At 41.0% G+C, this 24,554-nt stretch overlaps 1 protein-coding gene across 5 annotated transcripts in view; it reads left to right on the forward strand.

Annotated features, from left to right (window-relative positions):
* POC5 (POC5 centriolar protein) overlaps positions 6,354–24,554 on the forward strand; it is a 32,140-nt gene continuing 13,939 nt past the window's right edge. For 2 of the 5 annotated variants that reach the window (XM_018053698.1, XM_013966708.2), the window contains exons 1-7: positions 6,354–7,011; positions 10,347–10,442; positions 15,206–15,347; positions 18,009–18,092; positions 18,371–18,579; positions 20,110–20,286; positions 21,896–22,000. In XM_018053698.1, the coding sequence (XP_017909187.1) occupies positions 10,359–10,442; positions 15,206–15,347; positions 18,009–18,092; positions 18,371–18,579; positions 20,110–20,286; positions 21,896–22,000 (801 nt within the window). In that variant the 5' untranslated portion in view covers positions 6,354–7,011; positions 10,347–10,358. The remainder of the gene's footprint in view (positions 7,012–10,346; positions 10,443–15,205; positions 15,348–18,008; positions 18,093–18,370; positions 18,580–20,109; positions 20,287–21,895; positions 22,001–24,554) is intronic. The other 3 variants (XM_013966707.2, XM_013966709.2, XM_013966710.2) reach the window with 3 other exon arrangements.

Consider the following 24,554-nt stretch of genomic DNA (forward strand, 5'->3'; position numbering starts at 1 on the left):
CTCTTTATTACATCTACTAGTGTTGCAAAAATTTGTTTTCTACTTTTTTTTTTTGGCTTCTGAATATTTCAGCCCTATTATGGACTCAAAACGGAGCTGACCTTGAAGTTAAAAAAGTTTCATTTTTTTGGCAGAAAAATGCATTTCAACTGCAAACAATAAATTTGCAGTTGAACTTTAGAACATGTACATAGATAGAGGTGGACTGATTGGCATGACGCATCACATGCAAACTGAAACAACAACAAAAATCTATTCAAATGGTACTATCAAGAAGATGAAACAAAGTCTATAACAACAGTGTTCAAATCTGCTTTGAAATGCTGGCTCTAGCTTCTCTTCCCTTCCCTTCATAAAAAAAAAAGCAGGGTCAGGGGGACAGGAAAGAAGGGAAGCAGGGGAGAGGGACGGAAGGAGGGACTCATAATTTAGATTCAATTCAGTTCAGTTCAGTCACTCAGTCGTGTCCGACTCTTTGCGACCCCATGAATCGCAGCACATCAGGCCTCCCTGTCCATCACCAACTCCCGGAGTTTACTCAGACTCGTGTCCATCAAGTCAGTGATGCCATCCAGCCATCTCATCCTCTGTTATCCCCTTTTCCTCCTGCCCCCAATCCCTCCCAGCATCAGAGTCTTTTCCAATGAGTCAACTCTTTGCATGAAATGGCCAAAGTGTTGGAGTTCAGCTTTAGCATCATTCTTTCCAAAGATTATGACCTAATAATTAGATAATTAGACTTTCAGAAGATCTAAATAGACATTTCTCCAAAGAAGACATACAGATAGCCAAGAGGAACATGAAAAGATGCTCAACATCACTGATTCTTGAAGAAATGCAAATCAAAACTGCAAGGTGTCACCTCACACCAGTCAAAATGGCCATTATCAAAAAGTCTACAGATAATAAATGCTGGAGAGGGCGTGGAGCAAAGGGAACCCTTCTACATTGTTGGTGTGAATATAAATTGGTGCAGTCACTATGGAAAATAATATTGAGGTTACTTAACTACCAAAATAAAACTACCATATAATACAACAATCCCACTCCTGGGTATATTCAGCAAAAGATGAAAACTTCGATTTGAAAAGATATAGCGGCACTATTTACAAGACATGGAACCGGCCAAAGTGTCCATTGACAGATGAATGGATGAAAAAGGTGTGGTAGATACAGATTAAAATGGAATATTACTTACCATAAAAAGAATGAAATTATTCCATTTGTAGCAACATACATGAATTTAAAGATTATCATACTAGTGAAGTAGTCAGAGAAACGCAAATGCTATATATCACTTATGCTGCTGCTGCTGCTGCTGCTAAGTCGCTTCAGTCGTGTCCGACTCTGTGCAACGCCATAGACGGCAGCCCACCAGGCTCCCCTGTCCCTGGGATTCTCCAGGCAAGAACACTGGAGTGGGTTGCCTTTTCCTTCTCCAATGCATGAAAATGAAAAGTGAAAGTGAGGTCACTCTGTCGTGTCCGACTCTTCGCGACCCCATGGAGTGTAGCCTACCAGGCTTTTCCGTCCATGGGATTTTCCAGGCAACAGTACTCGAGTGGGATGCCATCACCTTCTCCAATATATCACTTATATATGGAATCTAAAAAATAGCATAAACAAACTTATTTACAAAACAGAAACAGACTCACAGGCACAGAAAACAAACATGGTTACCAAAGGTGTTCCATTCAGTTCAGTTCAGTCGCTCAGTCGTGTCTGACTCTTTGCGACCCCATGAATCGCAGCACACCAGGCCTCCCTGTCCATCACCATCGCCCGGAGTTCACTCAGACTCACGGCCATCAAGTCGGTGATGCCATCCAGCCATCTCATCCTCTGGCGTCCCCTTCTCCTCCTGCCCCCAATCCCTCCCAGCGTCAGAGTCTTTTCCAATGAGTCAACTCTTCACATGAGGTGGCCAAAGTACTGGAGTTTCAGCTTTAGCATCATTCCTTCCAAAGAAATCCCAGGGCTGATCTCCTTCAGAATGGACTGGTTGGATCTCCTTGCAGTCCAAGGGATTCTCAAGAGTCTTCTCCAACACCACAGTTCAAAAGCATCAGTTCTTCGGCACTCAGCCTTCTTCACAGTCCAACTCTCACATCCATACATGACCACTGGAAAAACCATAGCCTTGACTAGACGGACCTTAGTCGGCAAAGTAATGTCTCTGCTTTTGAATATGCTCTCTAGGTTGATCATAACTTTCCTTCCAAGGAGTAAGCTGCTTTTAATTTCATGGCTGCAGTCACCATCTGCAGTGATTTTGGAGTGCTCAAAAATAAAGTCTGATACTGTTTCCACTGATTCCCCATCTATTTCCCATGAAGTGATGGGACCGGATGCCATGATCTTTGTTTACTGAATGTTGAGCTTTAAGCCAACTTTGTCACTCTTTTCTTTCACTCTCAAGAGGCTTTTTAGTTCCTCTTCACTTTCTGCCATAAGGGTGGTGTCATCTGCATATCTGAGGTTATTGATATTTCTCCCAGCAATCTTGATTCTAGCTTGTGTTTCTTCCAGCCCAGCATTTCTCATGATGTACTCTGCATACAAGTTAAATAAGCAGGGTGACAACATACAGCCTTGACGTACTCCTTTTCCTATTTGGAACCAGTCTGTTGTTCCATGTCCAGTTCTAACTGTTGCTTCCTGACCTGCATACAGATTCCTCAAGAGGCAGGTTAGGTGGTCTGGTATTCCCATCTCTCTCAGATTTTCCACAGTTTCTTGTGATCCACACAGTCAAAGGCTTCGACATAGTCAATAAAGTAGAAATAATGTTTTTCTGGAACTCTCTTGCTTTTTCCATGATCCAGCGGATGTTGGCAATTTGATCTCTGGTTCCTCTGCCTTTTCTAAAACCAACTTGAACATCAGGGAGTTCACAGTTTCCGTATTGCTGAAGCCTGGCTTGGAGAATTTTGAACATTACTTTACCAGCATATGAGATGAGTGCAATTGTGCGGTAGTTTGAGCATTCTTTGGCATTGCATTTCTTTGGGATTAAAATAATTTAAAATAAGAACATATATGTATAACCTTATCATTTTGCTGTATACCTGAAACTAACACAATACTGTGAATCAACAGAAGGTGAAAATGAAAGTCGCTCAGTTGTGTCTGACCCTTTGCGACCCCATGGACTATACAGTCCACGGAATTCTCCAGGCCAGAATACTGCAGTGGGTAGTCGTTTTCTTCTCCAGGGGATCTTCCCAACCCAGGGATCGAACCCAGGTCTCCTGTATTAGGCGCTAATAAAAAAATTATGGATGAAAAAAAATAATTGCACAGATTCCTATCACTGAGCTGAAATACTCTCGTCTGCAAACCTACCCTCAGAAGCCCTAATGACTCAAGAATACGGCATCTGTATAGTACTCAAAATACCAGTGGGACTCAGTAATACTGTGCTCTGAAAAACTAATTAATCTACCTCTCACAGCTAGTTCTAGATTGTTTTATCAGGGGAAAGAAATGCTAAGGATAAAGAAGTTTTTATTTGACTAGAGGATGCTAACAGAGAGATTCAAGGGCATGTCTTCATAATTAGGAAGAACAGAAGGCAGATAATGAGGGCTAAGAAACAAATTCCCTTCTGCCATTAAAAGGCCAGGGAATGCTGTGTTGCAAAATGCAACTATGGATTCCAGGAAATAAGATATTCTGAATAAACTCTTACTGTTCTACAAATCCCTGCCTTGCACAGTGCTGCCACAATGCCTCGTCGGCACCCATGATGCCCACCACTTCCCTTCATCTTCGCTTATTGACAGTCTTTCTCCCTCTTCTCTCTCTCAGTTAAATGTGTTCAATAAATCCATCTTTTTGGCTCTCAGGATGCACAGGCATATTAAACAGATTGTGTAGTTCGACTACAGAACTTCTATGTGGGGACACGCGTTGTAAGCCAACTGCCCAAAAACAGTCTACCATGTTCTTTGCAAACCTTCCTGCTGAAACTCAGATTTCACCAAGTCACAGTGTTTTAGAGCATTGTTTCCAGAAGGCCAGTACTCATAATTCATAAGGAATGGACCTCTCTGGAGATGCCACAGATGGCCCCTCTCATCTATGGAAGTTAATTTACTATGTCAGCCACTTATAACCTGAGGAAACAAAGCCCAGCCTGAGAGGCTGAGACGAAGGCAGGTTCATTTGAATGGAGGAGTAGATGATGAAAAAGAAGGGAGGGAAAATCTGTGAGCCAGCAGTCTTGTTGAAAAAATATCCACTGGGCTAGCTGTGATACATCAAGATCTCAGGGCACACCATGGCACGCTCGCCCAGTATAACCCTAGCAAGGGTTCTAACCCTGAAATCTCTCCCATCTCCACCCCCTATTCCTTTTCCCTGGATTTCTCTTCATTTACCACTTTCTCCCTCTCTCCAGACTTGCAACTCAAAGAAAGCAATTCTTTAAATACTCGTCCTTCAGGTCTCAGCTAAAATGTACTTTATCACACAGGCATTTCCCGATTTCTCCTCACTTCAAACATAATTCATAATTATTTATGCATTTGTGAGGGGGGTTTGTTGTTGTTAACTTTGTTTTTTCCAGTTAGACTAAGTTCCATGACAGCAGAGTATGTCTATTTTGCTTACCACTCTTTTCCTAGTACCAACAGAATGCTTTGTACATGATGACTGTTAGATAAATATTTGTTGAATGAATAAATATACAGGGTTCAAGCTGGCAATTCTATTTTTATGGATTTGTGGGAATGCTAGACTCCTCTCTTTGGCTCCCTCTGTAGGAACCTTGGAAAAGAATCTGTTCTAAATTAATAACATAGAGACAGGTTTGTTCTCTTTTAAATGTAGCTTCATGCAAGAGTGGTGATGGCTTACCCATCAATTTTCTATGAAAATCTGCCCCGCAAAGAGATAGAGAAGAGAAACATGGAGCCAGGTATAAGAAGGCACGGGGATAATGAATCAGAAACAACTGCATTGTAAGGGGTCACCGTATGGCAATTCAATTTAAAAACAGATTTTTGAACCAGTTGTGAATTTGTATCTATCAATAGGAATTTGTCCTTATAATAAGCATGGAGAAGATGGAGGGCAGGGAACAAATATAGCTTGTGCCAAAGAAACTGCTGGTGCTCTTCTCATTTCATTGCTTGCATAAATAGAAGTCTGCTTCTACTCACAGGTAAGTAGGTGAGATCCAGGTTATGCCACTGCTACCTACAGAAAAAGAAACGGATGCCTCATCCTCTAGGTACTACAAGGAGCCTGAAACTTCACCAGGATCTCATTATTTGCTCTTCAGATTGGAACATTCCCTTTGCCATGTGGATCCTAACGTACCTCTAGCCGTTATGCCAATACAAGCTGAAAGGCTAGTTTTTCGATGTTTGCGTGATAGGTATTTTAAATATAATATAATTAGTCATCTAATTGCCCTACAACCCTATATGTGGATAGCATTATCCAAGGTGACAGTAAGTAGGTGATACAACCAGGATGTACTTAACAATGACTCTAAGGGCAACACTGGAGAAGGCAATGGCACCCCACTCCAGTACGCTTGCCTGGAAAATCCCATGGACGGAGGAGCCTGGTGGGCTGCAGTCCATGGGGTCGCCGAGAGTCGGACACGACTGAGCGACTTCACTTTCTCTTTTCACTTTCATGCATTGGAGAAGGAAATGGCAGCCCACTCCAGTGTTCTTGCTTCGAGAATCCCAGGGACGGGGGAGCCTGGTGGGCTGCCGTCTATGGGGTCGCACAGAGTCGGACACGACTGAAGTGACTTAGCAGTAAGGGCAACACTCGCTTCGCCAGAAGGGCTTGCCTTGCAATCTGACACGTTTGAAGTCATTAATATAACCTAGTCTAGCAGTTTCGTAAAGCGTGGTCCGCAGACCCTTGCGATCATAATCACTGTTGGTCTTTGTTAAAAATTCAGTCTTACTCAAGACTGAAGTAATCAGCAGGTGGCGGGGATAGTGATTCTGTCGTGGGGCACCCGAGGAAGGAGACAATTCATATGCCTGAGGACCACACGCATAGACTACGGGCATTGTCGAAAAGACAACCGTATTCCGCTCTAGCTGACTTCAGTCCTGCTTGGCAGTCTAACCAAATCAGTTCTCAGGGTTGCCTGATAACCCGCAGGCCAGAACTGCACTGATCTCGGGCTTCTGAACGCGGGGCGGAGCTACCTAAGTCTCCGCCCTCTCCGAACCAGCCTTAGCCAAGCTCCTGCTCTCCCGAAGCAACTTCATTCCGGCTTCACCCTTCCCCGGTCCGGAGCCCCGCCCCCGACGCGCGGACCAATGGGACGGCAGGTTGCTGAAGCTGGTGGCCAATGCCCGGGGCCGTCTTTACTTCCTCTTTGCAGTTTGAAACTGTCAGGTTGCTGCTGGGGAAGCTGCTGGACCTGCTGTTGCAGCGGCGACGAGGGGAGAAGACGCGGAGCGTAGAGTTGGGGTTTGCAGAGAGCCTCGGCGGTGGGTAAGCGGCGCCCCTGGCGGAGGCTCTGGAGTGGTATTTAAATAGCCTCGGCCGGGGTTGCAGCCCCTGGGGATCGGACAGGAAGGGGTTGGGGGCGTCTTCCGGAAAGTAGGGCCCTTGAGCTGCTCTGCAGGACGGCTAGATCGAGAGGTTCCCCCTCCTTGGTGTCGGGGAAGAGAGGGCAGGAAGGAAAGTTGCCTGAAGTGTAATGACGGAATTGCAGCTGTAGGTTCGAATCATTTAAGATATATGAGGTAAAATGACCGTGTGTGACCCTTTGTTGTTTTTAAGTAACAATTTGATGTGGCACAGGGGTAAGAGAACTTGTAGCCCTGTGCTTGCTCGCAGCTGCCTTTTCCTCTCTCTGTAGTCCGTGGCGTGGGGAGGGGCTGGCGCACCCCCTCTCCTTGCCTGCAGTTAGGACAGGTCAAGGCCGCAGGAACGTCACTCAGCTGCCAGCTCGCACGTTAATTCACTCTTCCAGTGCCTCTTGGGGATTAACTTGAATTCCTGGACCCCGCTTCCAGCAACAGCCAGGTAATTACCAAGATCTAATTTGACTTCTTTGGCCATAGACAAGCGCTCAGAACTTTTTATCTCGTGATTTCTGAGCTCTTGGATTAGAGAATTCTGAAAATTTGATTATCTGATGTGCATCTGCTTTCCATCAAAGCAAGTTTCATTTTTCTCCTTTGTCTCAGAACTGGAAACAGTAAGGAAATGCTGCTGTTGTAGGGTTTTAGATAAATTGTCATACTTTGATGTCATCAAAGCAGGACAGATGGAAGATTTATACCATATTTGCTAAAAGTACGCTATTCTTTTTTTGTCTGCAGGATATATATATTAAGAAAGATGTGACCATGTTTTTCAGCTTATTGTGTACCCCCAATCCCAGCCCCCTTATTACCAGTACCCCCAATCCCAGCCCCTCTTTTTACCAGTCTTCAAACACATCCTAAAGGAAGACATGAATGGAAATAGAAAGGACAGAGTTACCACAGTGGTGGATTTGAGTCCCTTAAAGCAGCCTTCCTTGCTGCAGATGCATGTGCTTATTTTATCCTCCCTAATTGGCTTAACTAAAGTCACTCATGCTGAGATTTAGTTTATTTATCTTGTGTCTACACAGTAATGCTCATTGAATACAGTTAAAATTTCCTTTCCATAGTCTAGCCTCAATCTCTGTTTCCATTCTAATACTGCGCTTCTACCTGGATCTGCCCTTTCTCCTTCAATTTCTTCATCTGGTAATTTTCAGCCTACTTGATTAAGAGTTGTTCTACTTTCCACTGAAACTGTTCAGGCAAATGCCCCAGCAACTTCTGATTACCAGACTCAAGGGATTCTGTCAGATTCTCATCTTCCTTTGGCATCTGTCTCTGACCATTGCCTCCTGGCAGTTTTTGTGATGCTGTTCTCAGGGTTCTACTGTTCTGACTTGCTTTCCCATCATTTTTGGTTCCTCTTCACTTACCCTTTAAATATTAGCAGTTCTGATTTTAACCTTGCTCTTGTTACAGTGGTGGTGGTGTAATCACTAAGTCATGTCCCACTCTCGCGACCCCATGGACTGTAGCCTGCCAGGCTCCTCTATCCATGGAATTTTCCAGACAAGAATACTGGAGTGGGTTGCCATTTCCTTCTCCAGGCATCTTCCCGACCCAGGGATTGAACCAGTGTCTTCTGCCTTTCAGGTGGATTCTTTACCTACTGAACCACAAGGAAACAAGGGAAGCCCATCCTAGCTACAGCAGTGGTCCTTAACTTTACTAAGGCTTTAGTACCCTCTGGACACATATTGGAAGATGAGGAGCCTCTTCCTAGAAAAAATATGCATGCGCTAAAAATACTGCACATGGTTTGGGTCTAGGGACCTCAGAATAAGAACTCACACTTCTTTTCCTAGGTGATCTTAACCGCTCCCTTTTATCAGCAGTTCCCATTATGCTTCCTCAAAATGAATTTCCAAACCTTTACCTCCAGTGCAGGGCTCCCACTTTGCTTAACTCCAAGAAGCACCTTTCACCTTGTAGCCATTGTGAATGGCAGTACTTGGAGTTGTGCATCGAATTACTGGCATGGCCAGATACTGCTTACTGCAGCCTTACTTCAGTGCCTTAGAGTCACCTCAGCCCAGTAAGTCTGATAATGAGACCATATTACCCTTCCCCCAGCCTACTCATCTTCCTGTATTCATTGCCTTGGGGAGTATCACTACCATCCATTGTTGCCAGCCAGAAATCTGGGCCAGACCAGCAATTCTTCCCTTTAACCCCTTAACCGATTATTGATCACAGTCTCGAATTTCTGCTGCCACGACTCAACTTAGTCATACCTCTGACCCCATTTATCTCCTCAGATTACTGCCAGAAGGAACATATACGTCTTGGACTACTGCAGTTGGCTCTCAGTTGCTCTCTCTTTAGGATCCCACCTCTCAAATCCCTCCTGAAAGCTGCCAGAGTGATCTTTCTAAAAGACAAGCCTGATCATGTTATCACTTAATTAAGACTTTAATAACTTCTCCTAGAAAAAAGAAACTTTTTCACATGATGTAATTGTGATCTTCCATGATCTGGCAGCTCCTTACCTTGCCTGTTTCATCCTTAGCTAAACCCTTTGCTCCAGGCTCACAAAATCCTTGCAGTTCCTGGCATATATGTCTACATCCCATTGTCTTTGCTCATGCTGCACTGTTGCCTCACATATCCTTTAATCTTTTATCTGTCGTTCAGGTCTCAACACCCGAGTCGGCTGTTCCCATTTCTTCACACGCTCACCATCCTACACCATGAAAAAGGCTACTCCAACCGTTCGACTTTGTGCCTCTGTTGTTTTAGCGTTTAACAGCACTTCTTTCAAAAGTAATTAAATTTACAACATCCTTAAAATCATACTGCTGCTCAAAGCGGAGAAGGCAATGGCACCCCACTCCAGCAATCTCGCCTGGAAAGTCCCATGGATGGAGGAGCCTGGTAGCCTGCAGTCCATGGGGTCACTAAGAGTCGGACACGACTGAGCAACCTCACTTTCGTTTTTTACTTTCATGCGTTGGAGAAGGAAATGGCAACCCACCCCAGTGTTCTTATCTGAGAATCACAGGGACAGAGGAGCCTGATGGGCTGCCGTCTATGGGGTCTCACAGAGTCGGACATGACTGACGCGACTTAGCAGCAGCAGCAGTATATGCATGTCTAGCCCTTCTTGTAGATTGCAAAGTCCTTGATGACAAGACTTCTTCATTTTACCTTTCTCCCCAAGTCTTACATATAACTGGTATTCAGATCATTTTGAATAGTCACTCTTTGCCTCTTAAGTAATTTATGTACTTGTCACGAAAAGTACTTATATTGTTGCTTATTTTTTGGTTAAGATCTTAAACAGTGTTTTTTTGCATGGTATTAGAATGTGTTGTTCTGTATAATCTTGCTTTTCTTAAAAGAGTATTCCCAAAAGGTCAGTCCCCCAAACAGAGAATTTACACAAATCATTCATTCTCTCTGGGTTCAGTGTCTCATAGGAGGAGACACAGCATCCAGGCGCTCATGCGTTGTTGAACAGCAGTCACACTCTCTGATGCTTCACAGCCCCCACTGTGGCTGTTTCTGAGGAGCTTCCATTTTCCTTGAGTCTTTTCATGTATTTGCCTCATCTCCTTGACCACATCATAAACTCACTACTTGGGAGCTGAGTACTTTTTCTTACCCAGTGATTTTTGTCTGTGGGTGTTCAGTATGTTGAATGATTTTAACATGTTGAATGATTATTGTTTCCAGGATAGGATGTTATCACACACACACATACTTAGAAAGCATTTTATTTTAAATATTGCAAAAAGTAAACTAAAGTTAGCTTTTACTGTTTTATAGTATTTATACAGAATGTCATCAGACGGAGAGATATGCTCACCTCCAGTTTTGCCAAAAGACTCCGACCGAGGCAGTTCTGTCTCCTCAGATCTTCAGGTAGGAAGACATGTCTAGATTTACTATGATTTTCTTATTTCAAATACGTGACAGTATGAGGAAAAAGTAGGAATACATTTCTCATTCATTCTTGCCATTTACATTTATAAGTATAATATGTTTATAATGTGTGTAAAATTATAATAATATCAAACGTTGGGAATTATTTTACACACTTGGAAAAATACCTTGCACTGTTTTAATTAACCTTTCAGAAAGTAATCATGAACTCTTCTAGCATTCTCTGTACCAAAGCTCCAAACAATACAATGAGAGGAGAAGCTGAAAATCTGAAGAAACACTTTTTTTGTTGAAATTTTCTCTTTGTAGCTTTCTCTCATGAATGTTGCTTTCACTTTAATGCAAATCAGTCTGATGTGGAAACTGTCCAGAGTTCTGGAGCCCTAGACTCCCCAGTGTTCCACTCTTGGTTCTGGCCCCTGGTGCCGCCCCTTTGAGCACCCGCTGGTGCCCAGGACCTGGGCAGTGACAAGAACACGGACTGTGCAAGGTGTGGCTTTTATATGAAATGTTTTAAATTCCTGTTAATTCTAAATGTTTTATCATCAAACCTATGGATTAAGGTTTCTAGAGTAGATTTTAAATGGGAGAATACTGACATGGTCTGTCTTGGGTTTTCTCCCTCTTAAGAGGGGAAAAGCTGGATGGTATGTTTATGCCTGAGTAGAGTAAGTGGCGTTTGACACCCTAGAAGATGACAGAAGCTTTAGGGAAATATTTTATGAAACAAATGTGTTCCTTTAATTGAAGTTACAGGTTTAGGAATTGGGAAGCTATTGGAAAAGTATCCGTGAGTTTTCACTAGGGTAAAAGTGGTCTGGAATTGTGACGTAGGTGTCTCATCCTTGCCTTCCCTTGGAATGGTGTCTCTCCCATTTCGTGCTTTCTTTTTAGGTGACAGTGCTTTACTGCATCCTTCTTCTTTTCCGTATCCCATCTTGTTCAAAAGAGAATGATTTAACTTAGGCATACCAGGGATACTGTGATTTATAATAAAAATATTCGGTCTTCATCACATTTCTGGCACAGAGCTCCTAAAAATATTTGGAATTTCCTATCTAGTGAGGAAATGAAGGTATCTTTTGTTACACTGATGACGTGACTTTTGGACTTCACCCAAGGATGAAGACTGGTTGCCAGGAGAAGGCCAACCACGTGATTAGCTGGTTGGAAATTTCCGTCACACACACTCCCCCACCTTGAGGGAGGGAAGAGGGCCTGGAAGTTGAATCAGTCACCAGTGGTCATTGATTTAATCAATTGTGCCTATTAATAAAGTCCCGTAAAAACCCGAAAGGACTGGGTTTGGGGAACTTCCCGTTGGAGAACGCATGGAAGTGCGGGGTGACTGGCCTGTCAGGAGAGGGCATGGAAGCGCCATGCCCCTTCCCCAAACCTTGCCTTATATATCCCTTCCCTCTGGCTGTTCCTGGAGTACAGCCTTTTATAATAAACTGGTGATCTAGTATTATGTTTCTCTGAGTTCTGTGAACCCTCTAGCAAATGAGTCAAACCCACGGAGGGGGTCTTTGGAACCTCTGGTCCGTAGCTGGTTGGTCTGAAGCACAGATGATAATCTGGCCTTGAACTGGCATCTGAAGTGTGGGGCGGGGAGGGCAGTCATGGGACTAACCCTCAACCTGCGGAATCTGACTCCAGCTCTGCTGGAAAGTGTCAGAATTGAGACACCCAAGTGGTGTCAGAGAATTGCTTACAAGTCACACTTTGTAATTGTTGGGTCCAGAACCCTTAGAAGACCTTATAATATGAATACCTTGTAAGATCTCGTGTTGTCATTTTTGTCAAGAAACAAAGCTTTATGTCAAAAGAAATCTCTAGAGTAGAATTTTAAGTGATGGAGGGGAAAGAATCTTCTAGACATGCCAGAAATCATTTTGTGTTATTGGTTACCTGTGCTTAGAATGCCACCCTAACTGAGATTCTGTTTTTAGTAACCCTCAACTTAATGACCCTACTGGTCCTTGACAACAGTTGAAAGCCTGCCCATATTCCCATTACTGGAAACATTTAAAAATATAAATGCCAAAAATAATGTTGAAAATAACAGAAAGTAACTATATACTTTGACATATATAGTAAATATTTAACACCAGACAGTTAGTACAAAAGCCCCTCATAAATCAATGTTCCCCATAAGGGCATTTTTATTACTCTTTCCAACATGTGAATGCTTCATAAGACCAATGATGATAAATGCTGAAGGATGGGCAGCATCCGTAGTACTTATTCATTTATCATGTCCTCTAATCACAACTCCGAAGTGTCAGCCAGTTGCCCTGACCGCACTTGGTATGCATGGGTTCAGCTCTATTATAGGGTCGCATCAGTCCAGCGATTGAGGGGGGAGGCAGAATTACAAGTTTTGGTCATTACTTTAGGGTTCTTTTTTACCTTAAGCCAGGTTATCTTTGACAATTAAGAAGATATTACTAAGCTCAGCTCAGTGCTCTGTGATGAGCTAGAGGTGTGGAATAGAGGGGTGGGGTGGGAGGGAGGCTCAAGAGGGAGGGGATGTATGTATACCTGTGGCTGATCCATGTTTCTGTACAGCAGAAACTAACACAACATTGTAAAGCAATTGTACTCCAATTTTAGACACAGACACAGAGAGCAGACTTAGGGACATGGGGTTGGGGCAGGGAAGGAAGGAGAGGGTGGGTTGTATGAAAGAGTACCATGGAAATGTACGCTACCACATGTAAAATAGATAGCCAAATGGGAGTTTGCTGTATGACTCAGGAGCTCAGATTGGGGCTCTGAAACAACCTCGAGAGGTGGGATGGGGAGGGAGGTGGGAAGGAGGTTTATGAGGGAGGGGACATGGGTATACCTGTGGCTGATTCCTGTTGATGTTTGGCAGAAACCAACATAATACTGTAAAGCAGTTAACCTTCAGTTAAAAATAAATAAATTCATAAAAATAAATTATACTCCAATTTTTTAAAAAGGTACGAAAAAGAAAGATGGTATTATTTATTTTTATCCTAAACTAAAAAATAGCCCATTTGGCCTGTGTCTGCATATATGAAATGTAAATAATTGTTTAAATGACTAATTTTTCCGTTTTTTCCCTTAAAGTAAGTTAAAATATATACATATATTGAACATTATTAATGTGTATGTGTTTACATCCCCTTTAACTCACACTGATTGTTGTGGGAACTTAGAAATATGTGTTTGGATCTTTCTCCCTTTTCTGAGATCAAACTAGGGAGCCACAAGTTAAAGTCATTGACTGTCCCTTCACCTCCATTCCTTGAGGCACAGTTTATTCCTGTGGTAGTAACCTAACTGAGCAGAGCTGATGTGGCTATCTAGTTGTTATTGCCTCCAGAAGAAGTAGATTCTAAAAAGTTAATGATAGCAAAATACTTGGGTGTGTTTAGTTAAATATTCTTACTCACAGACACCCATAGGGAAACAATACGGGTTGCTAATTTTCAAACACCTATACTGTATCGTAATGTTCTTATTAAAGGTAGGGCTCGCTCTTTGCTTTAGACAATCTTTGTTAATTCAGTTCAACACATATTTACTGTGACATTTCAAGGAGGTAATTTGGAGCATCACTTAACTCTTTATCCTGATGGTGAATCAAATAATAAGACCCTTATGACTAATGAAATGATGATAATGGAATTTTCTATATCAACTTTTTATGGAGAAAAATTAATATTAAATAATAGTTTAGAGTAAGACACTTCATGTGCTTTTAAACCTTCTTAATGCCAAGTTCTTAATGCCAAGACGTTCTCTAGGTCCATGCCATAAGACTCTTAGAGGGACTTCAGCTAGCTACATGTGCAACTGAAAATCCTGTGTGCCACAGCTAAGACCAAAATAAATTAATTAATTTTTTAAAAGACTCTTAGAAGTCCTTAATAGGACTATATGTTGCCTCACTGACCAGCCCCTTTTGAACAGAGACTAAGTTCCAGTACTGAGAGAATTTTTTTGATTAGGCTAAACAAATATCTGTCTATGTATCAGGGAATTCCTTTTTGTTTTAACCTTGAGGAATATTCCTGTAACGCCTACCCTTGGTGACCTGCCACTTTTTAATCCTCTTTTCTCATGTGCCATGTTGCCAGCAGGTGGAATTGAGCAGGTTGGCATTCGTGTGCTCTTTTTCCCTTTATTATTCTTTCTCTTCCAGGATTTCTCTTACACTCTTTCCATGCTTATATATGAAAAGAGACTCAAGGTGCTTGTAGAATTGGGTGGGGCAGGAGGCAACAAGAGCCAAAACTACTTTTCATCCCTAGACCTTCCCACTGTAGAGTCTTTGGGAACAGCATCATGGAACTAAATTCCAAACAGGCATGACTGGGTCTCTTTCTCCCTTGCAAGCAGTTGCCAGTTGAGAGAAGGCCCTTCTGTGCTGTAGATGCTGACAGCTTCAGGAAAATGCCCCAGGTAATCTTTGTGTCACGGCTTTAGATTGACGTGCTAAAGGAATGTGGGTACTAAAGCATTATCACCAGAAGAAACTGGGGTAGGTCTGTTTGTTGAATTTCTTGCTTGTTTTCAAGAAATTTCACTTACTACAAGAGAGTAAGTAAATGATGAATGAAAAACATAAATCCCAAGCACACATTTCTTTCTATTGTTTGGGCGTACTGTTTTGGAAACTGAAGTAGAGAACATCTTTGTGACCATTCCTTTACCAGAATGTCCATGGACAGGGATATAATGCATTATTTTTTGTTGGCTTTTCATAGGAAGAATATGAAGAACTGCTTCGTTACGCTATAGTGACTCCAAATATTGAAGCAGGTGCTTCACAGCCGCCTCATTCAAAGGGAGAAGCGGTGCCAGATATTAAAATTCCTGCTATAATTGACGATATTCTTCAAAGTCCAGGTTATGTATACTTTTCGAGATGTCCCTTAACTTAAGATGTTATGAGCTTTTTAATTCTGTTGATTTATAATAGTGAAAGTACTTCTGTAGTGCTTCTTCTCAATCAACAGTGTATGTCTGTCATCTGGGGGAGAGTTTACATTTTAATATATTTTTCTTGGCTCTTATATGACACTTGAATTTTTATTGGAACTTCGTTTGACTATTTTATGAAAAATCATAAAATTAAAGCAAACACTGTAGCAATTACAGGCCTCTTAGTGTAGTGTGTTGCATCTCTTTCAATACAACGGTTTTATGCCGAGAAACACTGGAAATGAAATGCCCAAGCCCCCACATTAGAGATAGTCCATAGATAGCCCTCAGAACCCCTTAAGTTCATGACCACATGCTCGGACTTTGTCGGCAGTATTTATCTGGTCCTGGAGGACTGTCTGGATTGTCACCACAAAGCCGAACCCACCTGGGAACTGTGTTACTAACAGAACTGAGATCTAATACAAACCAGGATTTGTATTGATAGATGAGTGAGTGAAAGGTGGAGAAAGGAGGATGAAGCTCCTTTTACTATCTGTTCCTTATTCAATACAAGATCCCAAACAGCTCGCTCAAAATGAGTGTTCTTTCAAGGGGCACAGACTACCCTCCTGAATCGGCCCCGATAATGGGCAGTTAATAGCAGCAGGTAAACCCCAAAGACCCTCCTCCGAGCACGCAGCGCAGCCAGCTCAGCCGCAGGCTCTCAGGCGCCTCGGGGGCCACAGCCCTGCTGTCTGTCGCTCCTCTCCCTCCGTAGACGTGGAGTTTCATTGCTTCTCAGCTTGCAGCACCGGATCAGCGAACAGGACCAGAACCTCAAAACATATGTGTTTCTTCTAACACTGAAACATACTAGCACTGAACAGTTTCTGCCCAAATTTTGTTGATCTTCAAGAGATATGACCCATGGATTTATTCATTCTCTATGAGTGATCTTGACCATGTTTTAATTACATGCATTTTCTACTGAGCAAACCCAAACCCAAATACTCTCCTACAGCAATCACTTGGGGCTTTCCAGGTGGCTCAGTGGCAAAAGAATTTGCCTGCCCATGCAGGAGACATGAGTTCAATCCCTGGGTCGGGAAATCCCCTGGAGGAGGGAATGACAACCCACTGCCATATTCTTGCTTGAGAAATCCCATGGACAGAGGAACCTTGCAGGCTGCAGTCCATGGGGTTGCAAAGAGCTGGACATGACTGAGTCCACATGGACACATGCAGGCAGTCTTTGGGAGCTAAGAATGCTGGTCTTTTCTAGCATGTACAGTATAGTCAAAGCTATGGTTTTTCCAGTGGTCATGATGGATGTAAGAGTTGGACTATAAAGAAAGCTGAATGCCAAAGAATTGATGCTTTTAAAACTGTGGTGTTGGAGAAGACTCTTGAGAGTCCCTTGGACTTCCAAGGAGACCGAACCAGTCAATCCTAAAAGAAATCAATCCTGAATATTCATTAGAAGGACTGATGCTGAAACTGAAGCTCCAGTACTTTGGCCACCTGATGTGAAGAGCCAACTCATTAGAAAAGACCCTGATGCTGACAAAGATTGAAGGCAGAAGAAAAGGGGATGACAGAGGATGAGATGGTTGGATGGCATCACTGACTCAATGAACATGAGTTTGAGCAAGCTCTGGGAGATGGTGAAGGACAGGGAAGCCTGGTGTGCTGCAGTCCATGAGGTTGCAAAGAGCTGGACAGGACTGAGCGACTGAGCAATAATAATGATAGTATTTGTTTATGCTCTGCCCTTTCCAAAAAGTATTTGAGATCGAAATGCATAAATTCAGTGAATTTAGACATTCTTATTCATACAGAGACTTAGAGTGAACTTTGTAAATTTATCACCCCATTCTCTTTACTCTTGATATTGCCATTGCTTGGTGTAAAGAAGGTTGTGTTGAAGCTGGCAAAGTATCTAAGCCTCTGACAAAGCCATCTTTGTGAGGTTCTTTTCCAGTTTCCTTTTTGCCATGTATTGACTAAAGGTGAAGTAGAAGTAAAGAAGTCCCTATTTGGAGGGAACCAGGAGGAACCTGGTGTGCTGCAGTCCATGGGGTCGCTAGGAGTCGGACATGACTGAACGACTTCACTTTCACTTTTCACTTTCATGCATTGGAGAGGGAAATGGCAACCCACTCCAGTGCTCTTGCCTGGAGAATCCCAGGGACGGGAGAGCCTGGTGGGCTGCTGTCTCTGGGGTCGCACAGAGTCAGACACGACTGAAGCGACTTAGCAGCAGCAGCAGCAGTGTCACTGAAGTTTTAGTAGAGCTAGTGAAAAGCAGCAGACCCTAGAAATGTCCAGTGTTGTAGAACATGACACTTATACTATATCAGTATGAACTGAATGCCACTAGTAAACTGAATTCTTTTTCATCCATATTTGTTGGGTGAATTAAACTTATTAATGATGCAGTAAGACTTTTCCAAGTCTCACAGTTTTTCCTTCCTTCTCATTCTTTGTCTTAGTGTTCCTGTCCCTAGCCTACTATATTTTCCTTGTTCTAAAATCTTACTTGTGCACAGCTAGCTACCTTCTTCGATTAGGTATGTGTGATTAGGTATTTTATATAAGACTGATTAGGTTTAATTAAAAGAAAAACCTCTTTCTTTTCATCAGGAAATAGCCCTGCAGTGAGAGAAACAAGGATGGAAGTTGGAAAAGGATGTGATGTAAATACTTCAGGTCATTCGAAGACAGATGGTATGACTTTTCCTTAGCTTTTTTTGTTAATATACAACATTTTGTGCTTTGGTGAATATTATCCAGGTAGTGAGGGGAATAATTTCAGCATATTACTTACTGCAAGGATTTTTAAATACTACTATGGATAATTTGTTAAGCAGTACTTTTAAAAATAATTGTATAAGATGCTCAGTACACTTAAGACAGATTTAATGCATTATAATGTGTGGCATTTTTTCTTAAAACTGCTGGATTAGAGCGCAGATTAGATTACTCCAACTTTTCTTTTCTTCTAGGGTCATCACCAGCAGCAGCGTCCCCAAGGAAGCCGCCTCACCCAGTCATGGATTTTTTCAGCTCAAATCTTTTAGTTGACTCTTCCTCACCAGGGTCTAATTCCAGTCCTATGGATTCCCATGAAATAATTGTGACTGATTTTCTTATTTCTGATGAAAACCTTCAAAAGATGGAAAATGTACTTGATCTCTGGAGTTCAGGTCTTAAGGTATTACAGTTGTTTAATGTGTAATGTAGCAGTTTTGCTCGAGTCCACTGTTCATTCTTCGTTTCTTTGAATTAAAAAGTTCAAAACGAAACAAACTGTAGTTGCCAAAGGTCACTCCAGTGTTGTAAATCTGTGCTTCTCAGTTACTATCCATATGAATCACCTGGGGATTCTGATAAACTGCAACTTCTTAGTCAGTCCTGGTTCAAGATGGAACACTGCCTAACAGGCTCCCAGGTGACGGTTCAGAACCCATACTTGGAATAGCACAGTTTTAAATAGTTGCTGGAACAGCTCTGCATATTCCCCTGAACTTCTCCAATATTTTGAATGGCTCAGCCTATGTGTGACTGAGACAGACACTTGTTGAACCTTTCCCACATCATACCTATGACTAGTGGAATTGTCTCATTTTATATGAAGCATAAGACCCAATCTTAGCAACATATAATTCATTTTATAGCCACTTATAGCAACCACAGGGTATAACTGATAAAATGATAAGAATTTATTTTTATTTTGGTGATGTTAGTGATCCCTAAGTAAAACAAAGTATTCCAGAAATGGCTGTCTTTCTGCAGCTTAAAATATAGTGGAGAAAATGACAGTTTTTTCTGAAACATAGTTTGAGAAAACTAAACTGAGAATTCACATACATGGAGAAATTATGATCATCAGAGTTTTGTGGCATCTATATTTTCTCCAATATTTGAAACCTTACATTCTAGAAGTAATCTTTTAGTATAAGTTTTCTCCATGGAACAGGTTTCATGCTTCTAACCATGGTGTAAGTCCATTGGGGTCGTACACCACCAACCATTTAAAGACTGTCACATGATCAGTTAACCCTACTGTTATCGCTACTGTTTTTTGATAACATGATTATTTGGTCTTTTTACTTATGCCAGTCAGTAGGGTAAAAAGCAATCAGTCTTAGTAATTCATTGTAAGGTGCCGATTGTGATGAATGATTTGGAGGAAGAAAGCATCAACTCTGATGGTTTCCACTGTCCATCTCTGTCTAAATACCATCCCAGTCCAGTGGCTTGACCTCAGCCATGGTCCTGCATTTCCTTTTTCTCTCATTCACCTAAATATGGATATTTAAGTCCTTGACTTTGTTCTATTTATTAATGAATGAGACCTCAAAAATTTTAATGACAGTTCAGTTCAGTCGCTCAGTCGTGTCCGACTCTTTGCGACCCCATGGACCACAGCACACCAGGGCCTCCCTGTCCATCACCAACTCCTGGAGTTTACCCAAACTCATGTCCATTGAGTCAGTGATGCCATCCAAGATTTCATAAAAGTAACCAAATGGGAGAAAAAAGTATGTACTTAGTATGGTGTGGGAACTAAGAAGAGCTGTGGCTTGCTTAACATGCAAATGTTTTCATTAGTGGATTTTTCTTTTAATAGCTCTTATGTTGAATGCTTGTTTTGAGTGTTTAAATTTTTTTTCTTAACTTCAGTGTCATTTTATGAAGCAGCATTAAGGAGCACTTAATTGTCAGCATGTTTATTTTTCAGACGAACATCATATCTGAACTAAGTAAATGGAGACTGAATTTTATTGACTGGCACCGAATGGAAATGAAAAAAGAGAGAGAGAAACATGCAGCAGATTTAAAACAACTGAGCAGCCAGATCAACAGCTTGAAGGAGCTGCAGAAAACCTATGAGGTCTCCATTGGGAGAAAAGATGAGGTCTTTTTTTTCATACTGCTTTTTAAGTGAGAGTCAGTAAATGTCTTGTTAGGTAATAAATGCCAGGAACTGAGTGTTTAGATCGTACAAGATACAAAGGGAAGATCACTTCAGAAACTAGTAGAAAAGTAGATGCATGGAAATAAGATTTATTCTTCATATTAAATGTGCTAGGATCATGTCATTTTATCTTGGCCACCACGTTCAGTGTGCTCGAAGAGTGCTATATGGAATGTGGGAACACTGCCCTGAAGAGAATGTCAGGGATGCAGCATTACCCACATTTTAAACCATCCTTTTGGAGGGTATGGATATCCCACGTTCTATCTGTGATATGTCTTTATGCATTCATGAAGTCCTTTCTTCATTATGTTGATAAGCACAAGGGCACTGTTTGTTTTGCTTTCTGTTAGTCTCTTAAAGAATTTGAGAGTAGGGTTCAAGTCTGTGCTAATCTGGGGCTTCCCAACAGCACCTTGAACAAAGCAAACCTATAGCTCCCCCAGGAGGATGGTGGCTTTCAGAGAACAGCAGACACTTCAGCTACTTGTCTGCAGATGCAGCCCTCACTGTTTTAGTGAACTAGATAAGATTGTGGTTATTTTTTAAATACATTTTTTGAGAGTGTCATAGGATGCAGTGTAAAATCAGTCATTTTACATAACTTGCTTTTTTGAAACAATGATACTAATGTCAGTCATTTTCTATATTACCTTCAAAACTCTGTCCTTGACAGTTTTAAAATATTTTATTAATTTTTTTTGTTTCAAAGTGTATCACACAAAAAGAGTATACATGCATATCTAGTTTTTTAAAACAACGTGAACAGCTATGTGCCACTACACAGCATAATAGAATACTACTAGTATCTTAGAATTCCTGCCCTTTTCCACTTTTGGAAATTATTTAAAGAACCAGAATAAATATCTCTCAGCAAATATGCCTAATTTACTAAATCTCTTTTAATGGGCCCATTTTAGATATATATTTCATTTTTCACTTCTTTATAAGGGAGAATATTATCTCAGGATTTAAAAGCCTTCATAGATTTTTTTTTTTTAAAGAACAGGAATACTATCACTGAAAAAGTACATCAAAAATGTAACTATTAATTATTTACTTTTATGAGTTTGTTGAATCCAGAAAATCATTTAACAGTTATTGAGGAACTTCTGATCCAACCTATTAAAGGTACTTAGGGACTAGAAATATATTTTAAAACTGGTCTCAGCCCTCAAGTCTAGTGAATAAAAATATTTTGTATACGTAACAAAACTCTCCAATGTATGATGATTTTTCTTGAATTAAATGCCAGTGATCATAATAATTTTCATACACATAATATTTTATTGATTATTACCAGGATACAATGAATATTGTATCCAATATTGTATCCAATAATGTATCCAATATTGTATACAATAATGAATATTTCTTTCCTCTTTTGTTTCCCTTCATTCATTGATAAGTAGTGTATTCACATGGGGAAGTTTATTGGTCTCTTGAAAGAAAATGAGGTTACCTGGATAAATACAGTAATGATCCGTAAGTATTCTTTCTAGCATTTTTTGATACATGAAAAAATCATCTCACTCATTGCTGTTTACAGGTGATTTCTAGCTTGTCTCATGCCATAGGCAAGCAAAAGGAAAGGATAGAGTTGATGAGAACATTCTTCCACTGGCGAATCAACCACGTCAAATCGAGGCAGGATGTAAGTGTGAAAAACAAAAGCTGATTGATACTTACTAGACTTCTGAACTCAGAAGCATTTAGAATCACGTATTAGAACTTGCGTTCAAGTCAGAGAAAGACTTGTTTTTTAATAAGTCAAAATTAATTTAATGTTACTCTTTAAACTTGATGTTAGTGTGGTTTGGAAAAAAAATACTTGGTTGTATTTTGTAGACTTGTTGATACACATTTTCTGCCTCATGGTAGGTTAAATAGAGAGTGTATCTAAATTACAAATGTGCCGGTTATGGAACCCCTTTAACTAATTCAACCTCAGATTTAATTACATGAATTTATCATCTTTGTCATATCATAAGCTTCCTATATTGTTTCTACTTCTAAAATGCCTGAATATATCATCTTTAAAGAGGCAGTACTATATTTATACATTATAAAGTTCCATAAATGTTTGTTGTGTAATTTGCCTCAATAATAATTTTAAAAATCCATGTCCATAAAGATATTTTAAAATTGTTCTTAGTTTATATATAAACTTGAATATGTTTTATTTTAAGTGAATATATTAAATTTTAATTAATTTATTAAATTTTAATTAAGTATATCAGTGTAAATATAAATTGAGAATAGTAGATTATTGTATCAGAAGTAGAAAAGTATGAAAGTATATATGTATCTCACAAGAAGACAAAGACTCAAGAATGTAGGGGATGGAGATACATACGTATATATATATTTTATTTATGATAATCATGTGAGTCATGGAGTAATCTTTATGCATTTAGTTCTAAAAGAGTAATATTTAAGGAAAAGACTGTTACTGTCATGGAGTACGATTTCTCCTTTAAGAGTGCTTCTTAGTGCTTTCCTTTATTTCCCAGTAGATTAAATCTACATTAACCATATTTAAAAGGGCTATTTAAAATTGAGTCATACTTGGAAGGTTATTTATTGGGTGACATAATGATAATCTATTCGAATGTTAGTTGAAAGAGTTTAAGTTGCCATCACTTTTTGAATAAAAAAATTTTTTAAGAAAATTAGAAATTGGAAATGCTTCTTCAGTTCAGTTCAGTTCAGTCGCTCAGTTGTGTCCGACTCTTTGCGACCCCATGAATCGCAGCACGCCAGGCCTCCCTGTCCATCACCAACTCCCGGACTTCACTCAGATTCACATACATCGAGTCCGTGATGCCATCCAGCAATCTCATCCTCTGTCGTCCCCTTTTCCTCCTGCCCCCAATCCCTCCCAACATCAAAGTCTTTTCCAATGAGTCAACTCTTCGCATGAGGTGGCCAAAATACTGGAGCTTCAGCTTTAGCATCATTCCTTCCAAAGAACACCCAGGACTGATCTCTTTCAGAATGGACTGGTTGGATCTCCTTGCAGTCCAAGGGACTCTCAAGAGTCTTCTCCAACACCACAGTTCAAAAGCATCAATTCTTCAGCACTCAGCCTTCTTCACAGTCCAACTCTCACATCCATACATGACCACAGGATAAACCATAGCCTTGACCTTAGTCGGCAAAGTAATGTCTCTGGTTTTCAATATGCTATCTAGGTTGGTCATAAATTTTCTTCCCAGGAGTAAGTGTCTTTTAATTTCATGGCTGCAGTCACCATCTGCAGTGATTTTGGAGCCCAAAAAATAAAGTCTGACACTGTTTCCACTGTTTCTCCATCTATTTCCCAGAAGTGATGGGACCAGATGCCATGATCTTCGTTTTCTGAATGTTGAGCTTTAAGCCAACTTTTTCACTCTCCTCTTTCACTTTCATCAAGAGGCTTTTTAGTTCCTCTTCACTTTCTGCCATAAGGGTGGTGTCATCTGCATATCTGAAGTTATTGATATTTCTCTGGCAATCTTGATTCCAGCTTGTGTTTCTTCCAGTCCAGCGTTTCTCATGATGTACTCTGCATATAAGTTAAATAAGCAGGGTGACAATATACAGGCTTGACGTACTCCTTTTCCTATTTGGAACCAGTCTGTTGTTCCATGTCCAGTTCTAACTGTTGCTTCCTGACCTGCATACAGATTTCTCAAGAGGCAGGTCTTTAAATTCTTTGATAGAAGCATAGCTTGTGTTCCTACTAGGATCAATTTGCTATAAAATATGATGGCAAAAGTTTGCTGTAAAATATGATGGCAGAGTGTGTAAACTCATCTGCTTATGGTGGCCGCCAAGCTGGAGAGAAAGGGCTGTCTTGAGCCACACCACCACCCTTTCTTCCATCCAGCTTCTAGCCCTGTTCTCAGCCCGAAGGTCATCAGATTCATAACCAGGATAGCATGGGCAAGTCACTCATTTTCTTCCATCTGGTATTTTGTTTCTCCCCTTCCTTGATGATTTGCATAAAGCCATGATGTAATGGATAAGAGCTTAGACTCTGGAATGAGGCAAGGCTGGCTTTTCACTTTCTGCCTGTGTGACCTGGGCTTGTCGCTTAACCTCTCTAAGCCTGTCCTCCCATCTGCACATGAGAAGAACATGAGTACACAGTATGAAATGGTAACGCATGTACCCTGCTTACCCCACAGGGCTGTTTTGTAGTGCTACTGCCAGTATATTTACCA

The sequence above is a fragment of the Capra hircus genome, chromosome 10 (assembly GCF_001704415.2).
Source record: "Capra hircus breed San Clemente chromosome 10, ASM170441v1, whole genome shotgun sequence".
Lineage (NCBI taxonomy): Eukaryota > Metazoa > Chordata > Mammalia > Artiodactyla > Bovidae > Capra > Capra hircus.